The sequence below is a fragment of the Artibeus jamaicensis genome, unplaced genomic scaffold (genome assembly GCF_021234435.1).
Source record: "Artibeus jamaicensis isolate MK-2021 breed Jamaican fruit bat unplaced genomic scaffold, CSHL_Jam_final contig_332, whole genome shotgun sequence".
Lineage (NCBI taxonomy): Eukaryota > Metazoa > Chordata > Mammalia > Chiroptera > Phyllostomidae > Artibeus > Artibeus jamaicensis.
The window spans coordinates 12,368,886-12,391,602 of record NW_026521788.1 but is presented as its reverse complement, the minus strand read 5'-3'; the positions used below and the strand labels follow the sequence as shown (position 1 = coordinate 12,391,602).

General features: G+C 40.8%; 1 protein-coding gene across 4 annotated transcripts in view; it reads right to left on the bottom strand.

Moving 5' to 3' along the window:
- The window catches only part of BICC1 (BicC family RNA binding protein 1), a 268,526-nt gene that overhangs the window by 162,205 nt on the left and 83,604 nt on the right, over window positions 1-22,717 (bottom strand). For 2 of the 4 annotated variants that reach the window (XM_037139924.2, XM_037139925.2), the window contains exon 2: window positions 18,759-18,805. In XM_037139924.2, the coding sequence (XP_036995819.1) occupies window positions 18,759-18,805 (47 nt within the window). Of the gene's footprint in view, window positions 1-2,068; window positions 2,160-12,363; window positions 12,369-18,758; window positions 18,806-22,717 lie in introns of those variants that run through there. The other 2 variants (XM_053664008.1, XM_053664009.1) reach the window with 2 other exon arrangements.

The following is a 22,717-nucleotide window of genomic DNA, read 5'->3' as shown; positions in this document are numbered from 1 at the left end:
GATCCACAACTAGGTAATGAGTGAATCGATTCCGTGGCTGCAACAACCATCTGAAGATTTAACAAATGTCTATAAACGGCATATGTACACTGTTGTTATGTACAATGGAAGTACTCCCAAAAAGGAGAGAACAGAAGTACGTGATTTCTTTAGAATCTAATGACTTAACACACCTTAGACTTTTACATGTAAAGATGCCACAATACGGCTTTCTTCAATCGGAATAAAGACTGGTCACTACATTTCACGATGGCCCCACCTGATTGTAGGTGAGTATTTTGGTACACGCGTTCTACAGTAACTTTGGTTTCTTTCTACCAAACCAACACCTTTCCTTACCCAATAGCAAAGTCTACAAGGAATACTGTCACTAAACAAGGCCATATAATATAAACCTGGAACAAAAATTACACTGTGGATTCAATTCCTTTCTCACTCAATCCTTTCTGAGACACCTGTAGTGCTTAAATTACTATACATTGCTTCCACCAGAAAAGGGAGAACAAAATAATGTTTTCTTATGCTTAATGAAAAATGACCATTTCTGTCCAAAATTTAATTAACAAGAGCTAGCTAGCCATGAGGCTCAGGACAAAGAATGAATCTCTTGTACCTGACCCCTTTTCTCATTACCACATGGTTTCTGGGAAGATTAACCTGGATTAATTTCAATGGCAGGCTTGCTTATCAACTGGTTTAACAGTTGAAGACCTTGCTGTTGCATTATCTTCCTGTGGAGTTTAGGAAAATAAAAATCTTGGCAAATATTAAGAGCACTACATAAATGTTCCATGAAGTACAAATACCCTCTGTGAGCTGCTACTTGGAATCCTATTTTGATTTATTAGGAACACATATAGTATGGATACGGATATGTGCCCTAAAAACAGAACATCAGAACTTAAGAGAGCAGATGGTTCTGCCTCTCCCGTATGAAAAAGAAACCGGAGACCTAGAAGAGACATCCAGCGCTGGGCCATCTCCCTCTTCTTTCTCCTCACTGAATGCTCTTTTCAGAGTAACTAGCCGCTAATAAAACTGGTCCAGTAGCCTTCGGCCTTTCTCATCACCACCATACCACAAAACCACTGATGTGACACGTGGGTTTCTTGGGAAGAAGGCATTTTCGAGTCTGTCTGCAAACTGGAGGACCATCTATTGATGCATATGTTGCAATGAGATACTGGTCTACCTCGCAGAAGCACTGAGACCAAAAGGAGGCAGGAGAGTTCGAGGAGAGAGAGGAGGTTGAGACAAGAAGAGAGCAAAGAAGGCAAGAACCAAATAAATGCAGCTTTCTTCCTCTAACGGCAGCTTCAGTTATTCCAAATTCAGATCCACATTTCAAGAAGAATACACATATGCCCACCTATCCTACTGGATATTTTCTAGCCGTTTTTCAAATAGTCTAAAAAACCCCACAAACAAAAACTCCTCCTTAATTGCTTAACATTAGAACACATTGCTATTTTCTATAATATTAAGGCAGTTTACGGGCAATTTTACATGAACCACTTCACTATTTCTGCAATGCAAAGGGATTTCTAGCAAGTCACTATTTCCAGGCCTGATCTCTCTCCTCAGCACACAAATGTACTTCAAAGTCACATTTTTCTCCAAAACGACTCTCTTCCCAGATGTTACTAGGTCTGTCCTTATTTCATATTAGAAACATTGAAGTCATCCTTAATTCTTTTGTATTCTTCCTCATTTCACTAGATCGTATCAAAATTCTCCATCCCCATCTCCTCAGATACATCCCTTTACCTTCCTGTCTGACACCTCCCCAAAGTTTCCAGGCCTTCTTCATCTTACAGGTCCTATTTAAGTGGCTTCCTTGGCCACCACAGCACTAAGTCACCCAACCTCCCTCTGGTGCATCATGTTGGTACCACTTCATTGTCGGTTGTACTAACTGGACCAATAGGGGATCAATAAAGTACATCCACTCGGTCAGCAACTAACGGAATCTGCTATCTCATCAGGTCCCTGCAGACACCTAACGGTGCCCTACATTCGATATTAAATAAAAGCCTCCACGATGATAATGATGCATCATTTCCACTACCTGTATCCGCAGGCCGAAGGGCTGTAGGAGGGGGAGTTCATCAGCACTCTTCCAAGGGCTCGCATCACTTCAGAGCACAGGACACGGAACCACAGGCTGCAGGCAGAGCTCGCATGAGGAGGGGAGGCAATGCACGTCAGAACCCAAATGACAAGCTCCCGTGGCTGAGACATGAAACAGTCCTCGAGCCACAGAGACCTGGCAGCTCCTGAATCAAGAAGGTGCCTGGATTTTCTTTTTATCCTCTCTGGACAAACAAAACAGAAATATTTTTTGCATCTGTAATGAAAGTTCAGTCTGCCCTGATTACTCTTTATTGGTAGCAAACCTCATCCAGCCACAGCCTGACAATGTTCTATTTCATAACAAAGGAATAACAACAGTACTTCTAATAATGAAAACCCATCTTATTATATAAGAACTTAACACCATCTCAAGAAAAAAAAGAAAGAGAATAATCACCACTGGAGAAAAAAAAACATTTTTATTCTAAAATGCAAAATATATGAGCATATTTAAATAAAAACAAATAGAATCTTTTCCCAATATAAAGAACCCAGAAAAGCACCACCCCCAAAGTCACTATCATTCAGCTTTAAACTGAAAACTGTTGCCAACATTACAGAACTGTGCGCGCTTTTCCCAACCAACTGAGGACACACACACACCCTCGTCCTGAACCAGTATCGACCCTGCAGCCTTCCCTCCACCTGAAGATGCACACACCGGCCTGGAAGGGGCTCTCTCGATTCGAACGTTCAGAAACTAGTTGAACTATTCATATATCAACTCAAAAGAGCATAGCAACAATGCGAGAAAATTAACTTTTTAATAAAATCCAAACAAAGGGCGATATATAAATAAATGGCAATTGTCAACGCAGATGGGGCCAGTCCAGAGTACCCCACAGAAGAGAGAGAATGTTTAGCGATACACAGCTGGACAGGATCAGAAGGACAGAGAAAGACTTTCCAGGTGGGTAGATATTTTTATCTACAGCCACTAGAAACAGGAATAATTGCGGCTTCGGGCCATCACCAGCCGGGGGGGTATTGGTTTGAAGAGCAAGGGAGACAAAGTTAAACAGCAGGAAGTAGGCAGACTGTCATAAACACTCAGTGCCGAAGGTGACACTGAGCTTCATCTGGGAGGCAACAAAGAGGAGTGAAAGGAACTCTGAGCATGGAACTAAACTGATAGCAGTTGTACTTCAGGAAAGAATCATGTACCACACAGTGAAATACACTCTCATCCCTACCACAGGAGTCACTGAAGACATACAGCGTAGGTGCAGACACAGTCACTTGAGAAGGCCTCCTCTGTGTAACTACATCACATCCAGCCCTCACACAGAGCTTGGTTAATGAAGAAAACCAATTTTCAGCCCTGGCTGATGTGGCTCAGTGGATTGAGTGCCAGCCTACGAAGCAAAGGGTTGCCAGTTCAAGTCCCAGTCAGGGCATACGCCTGGGCTGCAGGCCAGGTCCTCAGTTAGGGGCGTGTGAGAGGCAACCACACACTGATGTTTCTCTCCCTCTTCTTTCTCCCTCCCTCCCCCTCTCTCATATATAAGTAAATAAATCTTTAAAAGAAAAAAAGCAATTTTCAAATGATTCACTGATTGTTTAGTTCTATAGACCAGCGATTTTCAACCACTGTGCCTCAAGATTTTTTTAAACATGCGATACCTAACTATTTAGTCAGGGGCACTGACCTGTTTCCCCTTTAATTTTCAAATAAGAAATGATAACAGCCAATACAACAACAGCTGCCCAGTGTGAATGAATCAAAATTATGCCTTTCTTTTGGTCAGATCGGCAAAAAATCTATTTTTGGTGTGCCACGGAATTTCAGTAATTAGTTTATGTTTGCCATGAGACGAAAAAGGTTCAAAATAGCTGCTATAGACTACATTTTCAGCAAGAAATAAAAGGATTTGATCAAGTAATATTGTGAAGTGCTGCCTATTATAATTCCTCTAACAAATTCACAAAATGCAAAGAACTAGCACATTGCAGTCTATAAGCAGTTGTGCAGGAAAGAACTTTTTTTAAAAAAATATTTCATTATTTATTTTCAGAGAGAGGGGAAGGGAAGGAGAGAGGGAGAGAAATATCAATGTATGGTTGCCTCTCATGCATCCCTTGCTGGGAACTGGCCTGCAACCCAGGCATGTGCCCTGATTGGGAATCGAATCGTGATCTTTTGCTTCACAGGCCCACGTTCAATCCACTGAGCTACACCAGCCAGAAAGAAAGAACTTTTTAAAACAGGAGACTTGTTAACATAATACAGAACTAGTGTTTCACAGCACGCGTTCTTGTAAATCATACAATGAAACGTGTAGTCCTGAGAGAATGAAACTCAGAAGCAAGTGAAATCCACTAGTACTGACAGGTACACACCAAACACGTAAAATTCCCCCCCTTCCACATCAGCATGAGAGACCAAGGTAAGCTTAGAATTTCTCTTTACACTTGTCCATACTCCACATCAGTGGTTTCCAAACTTGGATGCATATTAAAGTCACCTGAGCAGCTTAAAAAAAAATACTAATGCCCAAGCTTTACTTCCAGAAAAATTAAATCAGAATCTCGAGTTTGGGCATCGATAGTTTTTCAAAGGTCCAGATGACCCAGCACTGGAACCTGGGCCTGGGACCCCAAGGACACCAGATGGCTAAAAGGAATGCAAAAATGTCACTACCCCTCTACTACCAACTCAAAAACGCAGAGGTAGCTATTTTACCCCCTTCTAAATGCCTGCTTAAACTACTGACCTGAATGCACAGTTGATCAAGGTTTAACCAGCCTTCCTGGGGTGGCGGTAATGAACGGTCTGCCATCTTGGCCCCACGACACAGGCACGAACGGAGTTACCAAGCCAGACAGGCAGAAAAGGAAGTCACCAAACAGTGAAACAAAATTCTGCAAGCCTGCCTTTTCCAGAAAGCCGTCCCACCTTGTCCCCAGCTTATAAAAGCAGCCAGTACAGGGGCCCTTCCTTTCCTCTGGGCTGTCTCCCTTGTGCTCAAGCACTGGCTTAATAAAATCTGTCTGGAAACTCCTCTGGGGGGGGGTCCTCTTGGTTTCTATCTTAGGGACCCCAGGGACACTGATGCCGGTAACACTCAGGCAAACCTGCAGGGAGGAGGGTTAAGAATACCGCCATGTATTAGGAGTTCACTATCATTAAAATGGTTAATGGCAGAGCTGGAGATGTGGGAAAGGAAATGTGAATTCCAGTTAATAATTCAGCTAGAAAATCTGCCCCTGAAAAACTGAGAATGGGCTGTATTTATTCTGCACATGATACCAGATCTCAAATATTCTTGGCCTTTCTGTCTCTGTACTTATTCACCATTACACTGGTGGTTTGATGCTAATGCTAATGTATGCTAAGCTGATAGCCAACAACTTCTTTAAGGGACTCTTTAATTTTATACAAACAGAACCAAATTTTCTATTATTTTCCACACTTGAATTACTGGTACCTATTTCTCAGAGGTTTTAAGTGTGATTTCCATAAAACACAGCCAGAAGTAAACTGCGAAGCCAAAACTTTCAACCGTCTTCCTGGAAAAGACGTTTTCAAATGGCATATCACAGGAGGCTCAGGACTTAGTTAAATGATCCTAACTATTTATTTTATAGCCATCATCCCAAGCTTGGAACTTTTATCATCCAAAATGCAATGAAGGTATTATAATAGTGGAAAACTCGTGTTTCAAAGCATAGTTGTAAATTAATCTTCCTGGGAATGCATTTATCATCCAGGAAAGCAGCAGGAAGGAAAAAAGTAATAATACATCCTTAACCCAGCATTCATAAGGAAGTCAGAAGCTGCAAAACCAACCGCATTGCAAAACATTTGGTGATCTTGACTATCATTTTTAATTTTCATCATCTTTGAGTAGACAGTGGATACAAACAATATAATCCCCTAAACTTAACCTAGATTTTGAATCCTTCCACTCACCCTCTCAACATTTCACTTGGACCTGTGAACTAGCTCAGATGATATAATGGTATGCATCGCTTTTAATTCCGTTGTTTTGAGGGCTAAATAAATGACAGGGAAACAATCTCCACTGTCCTTTATTTCGCCTTTGCAAAGGCACGCAGTTGGTTCTTTCTGCCAGAAATGCCTTTCCATCCTGCCTCCATTAAGACATTTAGGTCATGAATCATAGGCGTAGAAGAGAGCTTGACCTAATCTTAACTCGGCTGTCTCCTCAGAAACTCTTCTACAAACCCTCACCTAATCCTACCCAACATATTAGATTCTTTTAACCTGCCCTTCCAGGCCCTACTCAGACTCTGGCTGCTTAGGGCAGCCTTTTCGATTCCTCCGAGTAGAAAGGACCACTCCTGTTTCCTCTATTACACGCTCTTGCCACACTGGGTGGCACTCGTGTGCCTCTTCTCCTCTGGAGTGTAACGGTCCTGAAAACAGGGGCCACACGACCACCTCTTCCTTTCTACGGCCCTGCACCAGGCACAGGGTTAGGCTCACAGTGAATGTCCCATGAGTGGTATCCTGAGCATCCCTGTAAAATCTGTACATAACCATTCACTCTAACCCCTTCTTATAAGCATCTATCCCATTCAGCTTGAAAGCTCTTTGAAAGCAGAAGTTACTCCTTCTTTAGCATCCCCATGGAACCTACAGGACAACAGGAGAGTTTTTAGGCTCACGGGTCACAAGGTAGCTCACTGCCTTCTTTAACTTATAAGAGGGATGCAAAGTGAAGTGATGCTCAAATGAGAAGACATAGCCATGTTCCAAGTAAGCACTGAAAAATACTTGTTCCTCAATTCTGTTACTACCTCCCTCTCAATGTACTTCCTAACTGAGGCCAAGCAAAACTTAGGCTCTCCAAACCCACCAACCCAGGGAATATGCCCCAGAGCTTCGCAAACAGCACCTCCTATTGACTTACACATGAATTTGAACCACTGTCTTAGAAAATCCCATAGAAAAACATAACAGGAAGACATTGTATTTAAGAAAACAACTCTGAACTATCTGAGTTCAAAGTTTTCTTATTCACAGGGGATCAAGGTTTCCTGGTAACACCAGAGTAAACAGGCACATGGGAAGTGAGGCTGGGTTTTGTCCCCTCTCAGAAAGTAATTGATGGTGAACTCAGGAAAGAAAACCAGGGGAAAACACAAAAGCCTCTGTGTTTTCGCCGGCAGTTGGTTTCATCCCTGGCTAAATTCCTTCATTTCCCACCCATCATCACTTTCACCAGTAAGAAGCAGAAAATCTGAATGAGTGATAATCTAAGTTGACAAAAAGTACTAAAAATTGTAATTGCGAATGAAGGAAAGACATACTTAAATACTTCTCCTAGACAATTTTGATTTCACCAAGAAAAAAGGGGGGTAATAAAATCTATTTTTCCACCACTTAAAGTGCCAAGAGACAGCTCCTTTGGAGAAATTTATATCCAAAAAAATTTAAAAACTGCAAAAGCACTAGTTTGGGACAAGCCACAACTGCTAAACACACAAAATGAGAGAGCAATATTCGGGATATTTAATAATCTAATGCAAGGATCATGTTACTCAAGGAGGTTAAGAGTAACAAAGTGTTCTCCTTAAGTACTACTAAGAAAAACAGAAAATGTTTTATACTGTACTAATCTCTCTGCATGTTGGCTGACTACAAACTTCCCACAAAAAGTATAATAATGACTAAAACAATATTAACGTCAATGGCCATGGAGGGAAAAAAATCACAACATGTACAATAAAAGTCCATAACAAAATCTTTTTGGAAAATAGGGGCAATACATTCTTTTCCACCTAAGATATTAATGGCAATGAGCCTATTACTCCTTGAGTAATGCTGGCAACTGACTAGCAACTGACTAGCAAAAAGAAACACACCCTGGATAAGACTAGTACATTTATACAGTATATACGGAGAGGACATTCATCCTACACTGGAACAATGTGTTTTCATGGTTTAAAACACACAGCATTGCTGCTATATACATATTTTAACGACAGGCTTGCAGAAAGTGTCCTATGTCTTATCTACCAGCACTGCTCCTTTAAGATCTAACTTGACCACACCAAATTTTGTTAAAGTGAGAATGCACAAAGCTTTTAAAGAAAGGATGATTATGCAATTAATTATTCAAATCCATGAATGCCAATTATAGCTAGTCTGATTCCTTTTTAAAGATTTTGTTCATTTATTTTTTAGAGAGAGGGGAAGGGTGGAAGAAAGCAAGAGAAACATCGATCTGTTGCCTCTCATACACGCCCTGACCAGGGACAAACCTGCAACCCAGGCATGTGCCAGGCATTGAACTGCTGACCTTCTGCTTTGCAGGATGAAGCCCAACCAACTGAGCCACACGAGGGAGGGTAGTTTTGGTCTGATCCTTAACTACCAGGCCTCATCGTGGTTGTCAACTACATCAGGAGAAGGGGAGAAAACTTCAAGGACACCTGCAGATCCAAACTTGAGAAGCAGCGCACCCTGCGCCAGCCCCGGCGAGGGTCTCGCTCACTTCTGGTACACCTGCTCTCTGTGTTTTACTCCGTGTTCCCATCCATGAATAGGATTCTTCTGCTTACTCACAGTTTCTTCTCCCTTATAACTCCGGGTTTCCCATGGCCAACCAGTCCCTCCTGGCTTCTCCCTTGATCCATCCTACTTCCCATTCCAATCCCACTACCATTCTAGGTCTCAGTTTCCTGGTTTGTTAGAGATAAATCACAGTGAGTTTTCGGAGCCACTCACACAGGTGATGGCCAGTGTTGGGCCTGGTGCCCCATCGAGGCCCATCGCCTGTGGCCGGAAGGGCTGGAAAGCAGAGCCGGTTGGTACAAACTGTGGCTGGCTCCGCTCCTCCTCCACGGCATGGTGTGTGAGAAGGCAGGCAGAGAACCACATAAACCACAAAGTACATAAATTTAAAAGTAGCATTCAGAGACAAAAAACAAGGCAAGAGTTGAATTAGCCTGTGGATAAGTTCTAAAGTACTCTATTTTGCCTAAATAAAATGAAAATATTAAACACATCAAGTCAAAGGCTGGACTTTAAAAAAACAGAAAGAGTCCCAAAATTGAAGAAAAGACCATTCGTGGGACAACAAATTGTTATTGTAAGTTCTGCAGGTAAAAAAGAGAAAAACAAACTTCAGAACAACCAACTTAATGTCATTTTGATATCTTGACTGTTTAAACACATTATGAAGGACAAATTTGTGCCATTGTTTTACTGAATTGATTTGTCTCTAGCTTTGTGGTTCTCCCAAATTTACCAAAGCTTTAGATAGAATTTCTCTCATTATGGAAGCCTAGCCCACTCAAAAGCGCATGACTGCTGATTTAAAGAAAATAATTTATGTTTTATTAACAATAGTCAAACAAATTCAAAACAGTACTCTTCAAGTCCTGGCTGCCACAAACTAGCTGTCAACCTTGGAAAAAACTCAATCTGAAACTATTCATGTTGTTGTCTAGAAGAAAAAGACTCCACCACCACAACCCGCTTTCAAACACACTGATTCTTCTGTGAACCCATTGCAAATCAGTAAAGCTTAAAGCTCCTTATTAAATGTCATAGCATTCACTTAAGTCACACTACAAGGCACAGCACAGACCCCCTCATATTATGGATTATCATCCTGTGGCTGATAACCCCCATCCCAGACAACCCTATGGAGTCCGCAGTGAAGAAAAACAATCATACAAGAGTTGTGACTGCTGGTCACAACTGCTAGTCACAGAACCAGGTGAAGTCTCTGAGAGGGATGCCATTCTGGAAACCATTACTGCCAGATGATCTACAAGCCCAACATCAAGCCAAGAGCTTAGACAGAGAAACAGAACATGTGAGCCATATCTAAGTGAGTCCTACCTGCCACTCTGAAATGAGGTCTCCTTCTTTTCTAGTGTGTACCTAGCAATGACACTGGAGCCAACCCCTCCTGTTCAGTTGGATGAAATGCCAATTCTTCGTGCCTGTACCCAATTCACGGTGCCTGAATATTATACAATCTTTGGCTGCTTCTGGATCACATCCATGCCGCGGATGGATGTGGCCTCACCATCCATAACTTTGTGGTCAGGCTATATCTATAACACTGTACCACTGCCACATGGAAAATGGGACATTGATCTTGCTCCTGACAGTCAAAAGATTGGTAAGGGGCCTGAAAATTAAGTCCTATGATAAATAACTATCTTTAGGCTGAAGAAAAGAAGGCATAGAGATATAAAAACTATCTTCAAATTTTCCTATAACTCAAAATGGCAAAAGAAGGACAAATGGATTAAAAAACATGGGGAGGATTTTCTAAAAATCAGCACTGATTTACGTTGTGTGTATCTGAAACCTGTTTGTCTTTATAGCTGTTGTAGGTGACACAGAAGGGACCTCAGTGCTTGACTGAAAGCGGAGCCAGAGGACCTCTCGGACTTCTGTGCATGCTCTACACATTGGAAAGAATTTATGAATCCGTGGGCAACCATAGCCTTCTTTAGCCATCATGATCTGCTTTCCGCCGTGAGGTGGTTTGAAAAGTAATAGAGGTTCCCTGTGGAAAACTGCAGGTAAAGGATAAAAATCAACCACAGTCTCATCACTGAGACAGTCACTTAACATTTTGGTGTAATTTCTGACCGATCATTTTTCTAGTCATAACAAAATTTGAGTCAAACTATTCATATGCCTTTCTCCTCATATTTTGCATTACATAATAATCAACTTTCCAAATCCTTAAATATTTATAAAAGACCATGATTTTTAATGTCTACATACTAACCCAAGGTTTGGACAGATCATACTCTAAACATTACAGTAAGTATTTAGGTTGTTTTTAACTTACTAAATTATTACAAATAATAGCACAATGACTATCCTTACCCATTCATCTTCAGACACATCTCTGATAATGTTCTATTTCATACAAGACTGAATTTGTCTTATGCATCCTTAGATATAGTAACAATTTGAATCACAAGACAACCAAAGAACATGATTAAATACACACATGTGCAGACTACCAAAGCACACACAAAGCTCCTCCTGATCTTGAAACTAATCATCACACTTTATCCTTCCTCAAAAATGGTTAATCTTCCTTAAAAACCTGCTTCTGATCCAACAGAAATATATACATTTGTATATCATCAGTTCATTAGTGTAATTTGGGCTTATCTGTGTAATGAGAAAATTGTTCTGAAATCTTAATATCAACCATGAATAACGATGTTTATATCTTAATATTGTTCAATTAAGACAAATTCTGGTCACTACAAGAAATTCATAAATTCAAAATTGAGAAAATCTATTTAGTGAGAGCATTTCACAAAATAACATACAAGGCTTTTTAAACAGAGACCGGTAAATGATTCAGCTTGACCTTCCCACGGTCCTTCCATCCCAGGCAGACTCTACATTGCCATCTAACCCACAGTCCTGCCTGCAACCCTTCTTGAAAGATGTATTTTCACAAACTTAGTTTGATTTTCCACGTGATCCAATGCTTTGAGTTTGGTTTCAAGAAGAAAGAAGACCATTTTAACTATTAACAAGTAAACTTTCACCAGATATTGATTTAAAATTATTATTCACTTTCAAAAATTGTAGTAGTGCCTTGGTTGGTGTGGCTCTGTTGGTTGGAGTGTCGTACCATAAACCCAAAGGTCACAGGTTCGATTCCAGGTCATGGTCTGTGGCTTCAGTCCCCTATCGGCCACATACAAGAGGCAACTGATGGATGTCTCTCTCTCACACCAATGTCTCTTTCTCTTTCTGTCTCTTTCCATCTCTCTCCCTGCCCGCCTGACACCCGCCACCCCCACCCCAAATCAGTAGGCATGTCCTCTGGTGAGGATAAAAAAATTTTACATGAAAACCTGTAGTAGCAGTTAGGTTGTATTTACTACCATTAAACACACTTTTTAAAGGACTTTCTATGACACCTTTTACTTCCATGGTTGCAGAGAAAGTAATAAAGCAGCAAATGTGATCATGCGATTTTCACAGAGCAGTTGTGGGAAGTCACTGCCAAAATACAAACCAAGTATATAACACCGTGACAGAACTCCAGAGTGGCACGCAGCACGCTCTGGGACGCGCAGTCAGACTACGGGCTTCTCATGTTCCCAGGAGCACCAACGGGGGACCGAGACGGCTAGGGCATGCAGAGTGAGCAAATCAGCCAGGTTTGTCTCTTTTTTTCCTGAAGTTTACATATTTAAAATTAATTAATTCAGAATTTGTAGTAATTCAGAGTATAATGAAATGAGGTTCACTTGTGTTCTTTTGAAAAAAGAACTCTCCAAAAGCATAAAGAAATTATACTCAGATTAAAACATATTGTTATGCTATGTAACATAATTTCTTAAATATCTAAACTGTTAATTTTAATGGAAGTAAGTAAATCAAACCTGGAAGCCATTCATCCTGGAAGCAAACTGTGTTTGTTACTTTATTCTGCTCAATAATAATAAATTTACATTTCTTTTGGGAATTTCTTAATCCAGACAGTTCATTATTAAGCTAACCTCCTTTAATTCTGTCAATTTTGGGGGATGATTAGATTTTTTATCATGTTTCTATATATTGGTAAACTTTTTATTAAGCAAATGCACATTTTGTCCGGAAATTTTAATGAAATATTTTTATATATTATTAGGTTCAATCTTAGGATCCAGAAACCACCTCCTGGCTACTTGGTGCAGCTATTCCAATTGCTAAGAGGCACACGACAGCTGCATCCTTAAACAACCTGATGCCTGTTGCTGATGGACTGCCCACTAACCCATACTTGCTAGACTCTTGAGAGAAGGCAGAGCAAATGATAATATATAAAATAGGATCAATTCTTACTCTTAACACCATTCTAGAAGAAAACCAGACAACCTGCGTTTTTGGATTGTTCCTTTTTCCAGGTGTTGAATGTGTTCAGGTGTCCCTGTTAAGCCATATCAATAGAAGCATGATCACAGATTCTCACACTGAAACTTACTTTCAGGGCCATAATGGAATAAGAACTCAGGGTCCCTGAATGTCAGTTTTAAGGCCTAGCTATCAATCAGTGATGATATCCACTGGTAATAACCTTTGCCTAAGTTTGGAATGAACACTGTATTTCTGCAGAGCTTTCTCAGCACATCTTCAGAACCATGACATCAAATATTCTTCTATATACACACAAACCCTTTAGTAATATTTAAATTATGAATCATATGAATGTATTACCTATTGAAATAAATACTAAGATTAAAATATCCTAATTTCGCCCTGATTGGTGTTGCTCAGTGGGTTGGTCATCATCTAGCAAAGGGATAGGTGACAGGCTCATGCCTGGGTTATGGGCCAGGTCCCCAGATGGGGACATGAGAGAGGCAATCGACTGATGTTTCATGATGTTTCTCTCCCTCTCTCTCTCTCTCCCTTCCCTTCCCTATAGAATCAATACAAAAAAAGTCTTAATTTTATTTGCATCCAATTTGACTTAAAATGCTTAAGCAGAAAGACTCCGAGTTAAAAAAAGGTATACCATGGGCTCTCGTTTACTGAATTCATCTTGAAATAATTAAAAACTATTTCTACTACCAAAGGAATGTGTCCTATTCAACATACACAAAATAGTGGCCAGGGGAGAAAGTTGAAGCAATTTTGTTTAAAGTGGCGGTTTCTGCCTCCCCTTCAGTAAAAAGATCCAGGCAGACCCCACCTAAGACCACCTAGTACACTCATTTGAAGGAACAGATGAGAGCAAATATTCCTCCCAGCCATTTGCACCAGAAGAAAACACTTGCTGCTTTCCAGTCTCAAAATGACAAAACTAATGTTTGCCAAAGAAGGGTAAGTTTGAAGGTAGTAAAAATATACCACATAAACCACCAAACCCCATCTTATTTACATCAGTAGTACTGTTAGCCTTTGAGAAAGTCACAGTTTATACGTCAGTGTTGCAAACCTACATATTTTGAGAGTATAAAATATCCCCACATTTAAACTATGTGCTGTGTACTCTGTGGAGAGAGCATGTATATAACCCAATGCAATGGAAAAGTTGGCTTTCATCAGTTATGATGCTGATGGTATTTTGTCTTCTCCAGCCATTGGGATTCGAGGTTCCTAAAGCATTTTTGCTTTGATGAGTCACATCTGTAATACAATCACTATACCCATCCCCACCTAATACACTGCAACACATTTTCCCCTCCAAGATCTGGCCATAGTCATTTCACAAGAGAAAAAAAGAAAAAGAACTGATTAAAAGGAAACAGGACAGACAGTGAGTAAGCCATGAACAACTGCCCAAAGCACTGTAAAAGCCAGATCATTTCCATGTGTTTCAATTAAGGCCGCCATGAGCAGTGGACAAAGAACTAGAGAGAACACTGGGAAAGTTGTATACATTCCCTCCCTTTGTCAGCATAGTTACAGACGAAGAAGAAGTAAAATTACTGGGAAACTTGCAGAGTTTTAACATAGGAAAGCATTTGAGAGAAAGCTAATGCAAATAGTCGATTTGTAATCCCATCGGCCAATCAGAGCAAAAAAGTACTTCATTTGCACATTTCTAACATGGACAGAAAGGACTATGGTTATATAAACAGTAGTTGTCTTTCAAAGGTAGGGTAACATATCAGATTTTTTTCACTTCCTTACATGTCAATTATATATTTACTTTGGACAATTTAGAAATGACTTGTAGTAAGAAAAAAAACGGATTTGGTACAAATCTTTTAGACTAGGCAGTTAAAATCTACAAATCAAAGTGAGCATCAAAATGTAATAAACAACATTTACAGTTTTGGCAAATTAAAGAGTGTTAGAGGTTGAACTGTGTTGCCCCCAAATTCCCATGGCAAGACCCCTAACCCCAGTACCTCCGAGCGTGGCCTTATTTGGAAATAGTCACTGCAGATGCAATTAATGAATGGTGAGGCGCAATCACCCTACTGATCGCATATGATCCAAGCCAATATGACTGGTGTCCTTATAAAAAGAGGAAATGTGGACACAGAGACACACACAGAGAAAAGGCCACATGAAGATGCGGGCGGAGATCAGGATGGCATCCCACAGGCCACAGAGGGCAACGCTGTCTCGCAGCCGTCAGAAGGAACTGACCCTGCTGCGCCCTCATCTTGGACTTCTGGCCTCCAGAACTGCGAGACAACACATTTGTGTTTTTGAAGCCACCCAGTTTGTTGAACATTTTTACAGCAGCCCTAACAAAGTAATATAAAAGGTTTCAAAGGCACATGAAGACATAAAACTTTAACCACATACATTTTTCCTAACAATCTGTCTTTTGCTGCATGGCACTTGCAAAATCCCTATGCTCCTCTTCCCCTTCCCACCCCCACTGCTGCAGTTATAGAAGGTCCCACAAATAAGTTTTCTCCAAGGGAATGTGAGGAGAGGTGACATATGCCACATCCAGCCCTGACCCTTAAGGCCGCAGCCCACCTCCTCCACACTCTTTTGTTCTGCACCGCTCACATTTGGACATGGTGACCCACCTTCAACCACACAGATGAGGCCCATGACGTACGGAACAGCAGAGCAACTTTGCAGAAGGAATCTGGGTCTCTCAGTACGGAATAGTGCCACCCACCAAGCAGGAATACTCACCTTAGACTGTTATGTGAAAGTAAAAGAACTCTGTTCCTTAAGCCACTGTATTATTGGGTTTCTCTGCTATAACTGGTTAGTTTTTTGCCCTAACAGAGTACCAGGGGAAATAAAATGTTTCAAACACATGCAGTAAAACAGTATATAGAAAACCAGGTAGATCTCTGAAACAATAACTAGGACTGAATGGGGAAAGTTTATGTGTACACACAGTAAAATGAACCCCTATTACGGCTCCAAATCTAAGACAATGTATTTGATGATCTTAGTAGTTGGCAGACTGCAACTAAACCCTTTGTGGAAACCTACCAATTCATATTCTTAAAGACATTTTTAACTTTCTTTCATTTTTTAATTTCAAAATTCTTCAGTGAGAATACTTGGGTTAATAATTATATCTCTACAATTTTACATATATTTTAAAGGTACAGAAGAAAAACAAAGTAACATATCAAAAGTTTCACACTCCTCCTCCAATCCGCTCTTTACAGAGAGACAGTACAAAGCTGGGAAGGTACCCTTCCAGACTAAAACACTTCTTTTCAATAATAAGGGTAGTCAAATTTTAGACTCAGCTCAAGAGTGGTTTCAATTTTGGTTTGTGATACGCACCTAGAGTCAAAGCCAAAACACATTCTAAAACGCATATAGAGCCTTTGGAAAGGCTCTACAAGGCTTTTCATCACTCTGGAAATAGAAGAGTATTTTTCAAAGATGCTAATGACCAGCACTATGGCCTATTTCTTATTCTTAAATGTTTCCCCAAATGTCATTATGGGAAACTGGAATACGTGTCACCAGAAGAAAGTTCCTGGAGAACAATTCAATACTTCTCCATTACTTCATTCCACTGCAGATGAACCATAATGTCTATTTCTGTCTGGTCGAAACACTGAAAATGACTCTTCTGGAATTTGGGATGTTTGCCTTTAAGTTACAGGTTTTTTCCCAGAGTAAGTATCCCAGTCCTATATGGACACTTGTCTACCAGGAAAACACTCTCTAATGAACTAAAGAAGAAAATGAGGAGATAAAACCTATTCTCATTTAGTTATTCAGGAACCTCATTAACCTGTAACCAAGAACAGAATCTGCAATTCTAACCCACGGTTTGTGGGACACACATGTTCCTGGGTTGGAACATGTGTTTCCATTTAAACTGCTGGAATGTATATATGGCTCCACAAAGAGTGATAAATATTAGCAAATCTTCTAAGAATGAAGGTCCTTTATGACCACATACACTGTGTTTTGATTCAGCTTTTAAAATGTCTGAGTCATAGAAAGCTCAACAGTCTGCTTTTCACATCTATCTGCAAGTTAAAGAAAATGAAAAAAAAATTCCTTCCACAGATATCTACGTTTCCCACCACAGCCAACCCAAGGCAAACTTGAGCATCTGCCCCCTGTCTTGTCTTCTTCCCCTTGGGGCAAGCCTGCCCCAGCCAAAGGCAGGGCATTCCAAAATGCCCAAGGACTAAGGACAAGCTGGACATTAACCAACGTCAGATATTGCCAAGTAAAGGGTTTCAGGCATAGCATATAAACTCAACAGCATGAACCTAAAGCAGGGATGGAAAACTGTGGTCTGGCACATTCTATTTGGCCCACCCAGCATTTTCAATTTTTTAAAATTGAAATCCCTTTAGGAAATCCAACCCCCCTCCTACTGAAAGAAGGTACTTCATCATATAGGGCACTGTAGCTCACCTTGCACTACGAACCCCTCGCAGGTTGTATGCCAGCCAAACATCTGAGGTATGAATGCCACATCAATTCTTCCACCTCTGAGCCTCCTTACATTCTGGGTCTTTCAATCCACCCAAGCCTACCTCTTCACGTGGCTAACTTCTACTCTTCTGAAGACCTCAGGAAGTCCTGTCTAATCTCCCAAAGTCCCAGTTAAGTGCTTAATCCTCTATGGCCCCAGACTCTCCTGCTATTTCTGTGATCATATCACCAGACACCAGACTAATTCCTTCAGTGCAGGGCTGATACCTTGCTCATTTTGGCCTCTCCAGGGTGTAGCCCACAGCAGGTGGTAAATAAATATTTTCAGAATGAAGAAATGGCAATATAAGTATCTGCTCTGAAAATATTTGCTTTTAATACTCTTGGCAGAGTATGCAGATGAATGATGAGATCGACAAAAAAAAAGTAGATCACACAGAAGGCAAGAGAATAAAGAGGCTTGTAAAGCCCACGTCTGGTTACACATAGGTGCTTTCCAAGGGCTTGATGACCCTCTACAGCAATATTTAATCTCCTACATAGTTGCTGCTATATTTTTACCCTTCCCTATCCCCAGGATAACTATATATTTGTTCCTACACATGTTTTCTAGATCCCAAACAGCAAAGATTCAAACACAATAAACCCAAATAAATAAGAGAAAGAGGAACATGAACTTGAATCAATTTCTTAGACACAACTGGCATCTTCCCTTATATGACACACTTCTTTTAAGAAATAGAGCTGATTAGGATTAATCAACTATTCTTCCTAGTTTCTTATATTCATTTTTTAATCAGCTCCACTGCTATTTCCCTTTGCTATATATGACTGGCCAGACTGTCTTCACTGAAGACTGCAGCTTCCAGAGGACATCCAAGGTCAGAACTGACATGGTTACCAACTGTGAGCAAGCAGGTCTAAAGGTGAATCTCAGTGGATTACATCATCTGCCCACAGGTGTGCTCACTGGAAATGAAGAAAGCTTTGAGGGGGTCCCTTCTCTCTACCTTCCAGGTCAGGAATGTGTTTGGAGAGGAAGAAAATAGGGAACAAGAGTAAAAGAAGATAATCAGGATGGCACATTTGGCAACCCTCCTTGTCTCCAAGCAAAAACTTCATCAGATTTGCCAAGAAGGAGCCTTTTTACCACGGCACCGTGACAAACAGTGGCCCACCCTTCCCAATCCCTGGGCACGCCCCGCTGTCTTAGGCAGACCCTATCTCCTTTCACGTGGAAGGAGTGCTTTCAGGAGCTTCCACTGTAGCTAGTGGGACAGGTGTGTTTCTCCAATAATTATCACCAAGGCAGGAGTAAAAAGCAACTTACCTTTTGAAAAAAGTCTTCCCCACTTTTGCCTTTGCCTTCAGCAGCAGCTGTAAATAAAAATGTAAACATTTAAAATAGTTTCTTTTTTTTCAACCTATGTACTCAAAAACTCTCGAGTATCAGGTATGAGAAGACCAAGGTAAACAAGATGCCACTCTTGTCCTCCCGAAGCTCAGTGACTGCCAACAGGCTTCCTCGGGGTACGAACTTGACAAAGAATAAAAGGCCAATCCCATCGCAATTATACATCTTTAGATTATTTCCCACTCCCTTCCTGTCGGAAAGACTCACAAATCTCTATTTTCACACATAGATGAAAGTAATCTCCTTTCCTAGTTAAGGAACAATGTGAACAACGGTAAGTAAGTACCAGTATAATCAATCAGCTGCAGTGCCCTGAGCACTTCCTGTCTGTAATCAGCCCCAGGCCCAAGGCTGCCTTCTCACTGGGGCTCCTGGTACACGGCCTGCTGAGCTATGTCAGTTTTACGTTTTGCACTGACTCTACACTCTACTTGGATTTCAGCTGGCATCATATACTACTTCAGTCACTCCTTCATTGGCTTATATGAAGAGAGAGAGAAAAATGAGAATTAAACAGTCATGGTAAAGTCACAGGCCACAAAGCTTCATGTAAGATTAATTAAAAGATCCCCGTATTTGAAGTCTTTTTGTATCTAAATGGTGGCTTATAAATACAGGACAAACCCAGTTCTCCATGTTCAAATGTCTTCAGACTGTTAACATTTTTTCCTTCCATCTACAGGGAGAGATGGGATGTTTCACTAAAGGGGGAGAGGACAAAAGCCAACAGCATCTTGCTTGCCACAGACCTCCAAGTGCATCTGTCAGAGGGCAAACACCCAGCAGGTGAGCAGCGGTTACCTGGAGCCGCCACCTCTAGCCCAGACGGTAGAAGGAGCTGGGGTGAGAAGGCCCGGAACTTGTTGAAATGATTAAAGACCCAAGAAGTATGACAGATCGTTCTGTTAGGAGAAGGATTCAAAGTTCAAAGAAATTCTCTCTGCCTTCAAAATAATAACAGGTATTATTAACTGTTTTTCCACCAAGTTTTTTTTTTTTTTAATTACACGGTTAAATACAAGACAAGACACAATTTTGTAAAAATGTGGGTTTTGTCGCAGGTTTTCACCCAAAAAGGAAAACACAGAGTACAGGCTTCTCTGATAACCAAGGACAATTTGAGGAAATGCATGAAAAATAGCTAAAAAGAAATAAAAAATTAAAAATTGGACTCCAATATTTGGCAGGCTATATAACCCTGCCCCTGCTCCCCAATACGTTTCTGTCTTGTTCCCTGGAACCTATTGATTCATCCCCTTACCTGGCAAAAGGGATTTTTCGGAGGTGATTAAATTAAGAATCTTGAGATAGAAGGATAATCCTGAATTAGCCAGGGGCCCCCAATGTAATCACAAAGGGTCCTTGTGAGACTGAAGCTCAGAGTCCAAGAAGCCACGTGACAACAAAAAGCTGAAGGTGAAGGGTGCATGAGGATGAAGGGAGAGGCTCAGGGAAGAAAGAGAGAGGGGGACACTGCGCTGCTGTGTCTGACGCCCATGTCAGACCTCTGACCTCCAAAACCTGAGATCATTGATTGATGTTGTGAGTCACTGCGTGTGTGGTCATCTGTTACAGCAGCAAAAAACGAACACACAATGCCAACACCACTTTAATTTTGTGTTCTGCACAAACACCACACCGTGAACGGCATGAACCGAGTACAGACGCTGAGGTGAGCACGGGAAGCACACATTTCCACAAAAGGATTCTATGCAGTGAACCTCTACGAATTATCATTTTTCACTCTCTAACTTGGAAGTGTATCAGCATTAAAGCCTCTTTAAAAACATTGCATGCAAATTTGAACAAAAGAAAAGCAAAGGTTACTCTTTCTAAATAAATTGGCAAATATGGTGGGCCCTAGCTAGAGGGGCGGCCCATGCAAGGTGAAAGGTCAGTGCCCAAACCCAAAGACACAAACCTAGGTATCCGCTACCCTGGAGGAACTTTGGTTCAGCCACCTCTCTGGCTGTTTTTAACTCTAAAGCTAAAAATCGCTTAAAGGGGTCCTAATAAATAACATAACTGCTTGGCAATGAAAACTACATACCAGGGCACAAAGTTGTGAAAAAATTCTATGACATCAATGAAACTCTTCTTCGAAAAGAAATGTCAGAATCAAAGATATTTTCAAAGGCCTATCAAGGAAGGCAGATAATCACCCCTTTCACACACACAGAGCTCTTAACACAACTTAGAATTCATCAGTTTAAATTTCATGATACAACTACATTTTTTCACAGAAACTCCCTTTCGGACACTTATTTTGCTCATGACAAACTCATTATGTCACAACCTTGAAATGCCCCCTCATTCCAAATCTGAACAGACTTCACAGAATGGCCATTCAATAGCAGAATGAAAAAAAGGGGGAAATTTCCTTAGTTAGATCCAAGCTATAATTAACTATGTTCCAGGAAAACATCTAAAATTTAACCAGAAACCTGCACTTTTTAGCAACCTTATGATTTGAGGGGGAAGAAGAGGCAGGGCACCGGAAATGGAAAACTCTTTAGCACCAAAAATTGCTGTTTTCATTACAAATGTTTATGCTGAGAAACTCCAAATCTGAGCCTGATTTTCTCCTAAATCGTGAGAAGTGGTCATTTCCCAAGCCCACTAGAGCCCTGGTAAAAGAACCTGGGTAGATCATTGCCTGGGCGGAAACCCATGCAGGTCCCTGTTACTGGCTCTGTGCCGGGAGTGTCCTTATCTAATTCCCAGGTAGCTGGGTCTCCCTCAGGACTTTCACTGACTACAAGCAAAGCTGCCAAGGCCGTAGAAGCCAATCTAGGGAGAGCAATTTCACCAGAAGTATCTTCTCTCCACAAACAGGAACGCTTCTGTGCCCGAATGTGTGAGCTCAATTCTCAAACTTACTCTAAAACCCTCGGCATCAGAATACAGACTCTGAAGAAGTGAGAGGTTGGGGTGGGTGCTTGGAGAATTTTTTTTCTCTCATTATAAACGTAGGCCTTTAAGACATTCATTTCAGAGACACAGAAAAGAACAAAGAGAAATTCACTCTTACCCCACAAATATGTGTCCTATACTGGCAGATTAAAACAGGCAAGGCCATGCCCTCTTTTACACAACCTTCGCCTCTATGTCCAAAGCCACCCAACTAGTAAGAGAAAGCCATAATTAAAATTCGCTTCTACTGACAACTTTCCCAAAAGATCTTTTCACAGTCATAACTCTCCCAAAATTAAACTTAACAGGACTGTAATTTAGCTCTTTCTCACCCTGGACAGGGTGCTAAAAAGCGAATCACTTTACTCCTAACCCAACACTAGAGCTAGGCCGCTGTTGTTAGGCCTGAAGAATAAAGGTTGCTCCGAGGAAGTCCATTGCAGAGTTGGACTGCAAGAAAAACTAGGAGGTATGATAATATCTGGATTCAGTGGCTTTCTCTTCAGTACATTTGCAGGGGAAATGCTGCTTGCACAGTGAGCCAACCCCTATTTGATGTCATGACACTCTTTGACCTTCCAAGTCTGGTTATATTCTGTGGTGTAACAGTCCATTGAGTCCTCACATTCCTGTACACTGATACCTCCTCGTCTTTTTTATTCCACTGTAATATAAACACACGCAATGATTTAGTAGCCTTTTTCTGTCTTTACAATATGACTTCTGCTTGATGTTCCAAAATTTAATCGTTTGTTGTATCGACCCTGGATTCCTCTCGCCAATGAAAGCAATTGTCTTTACTTTCACGACACAGAATGAATTATTTCCATACTACTGAAACACGGCTTCATGGGTTGTGCAGGTAAAGCATTTCATATTTTAAGCTGAACAACTCATTTTTTATGTTTATTATAATTTATTCAGTGCTTTGCCATATTTTATTTCATATTTTTGCTTCACAA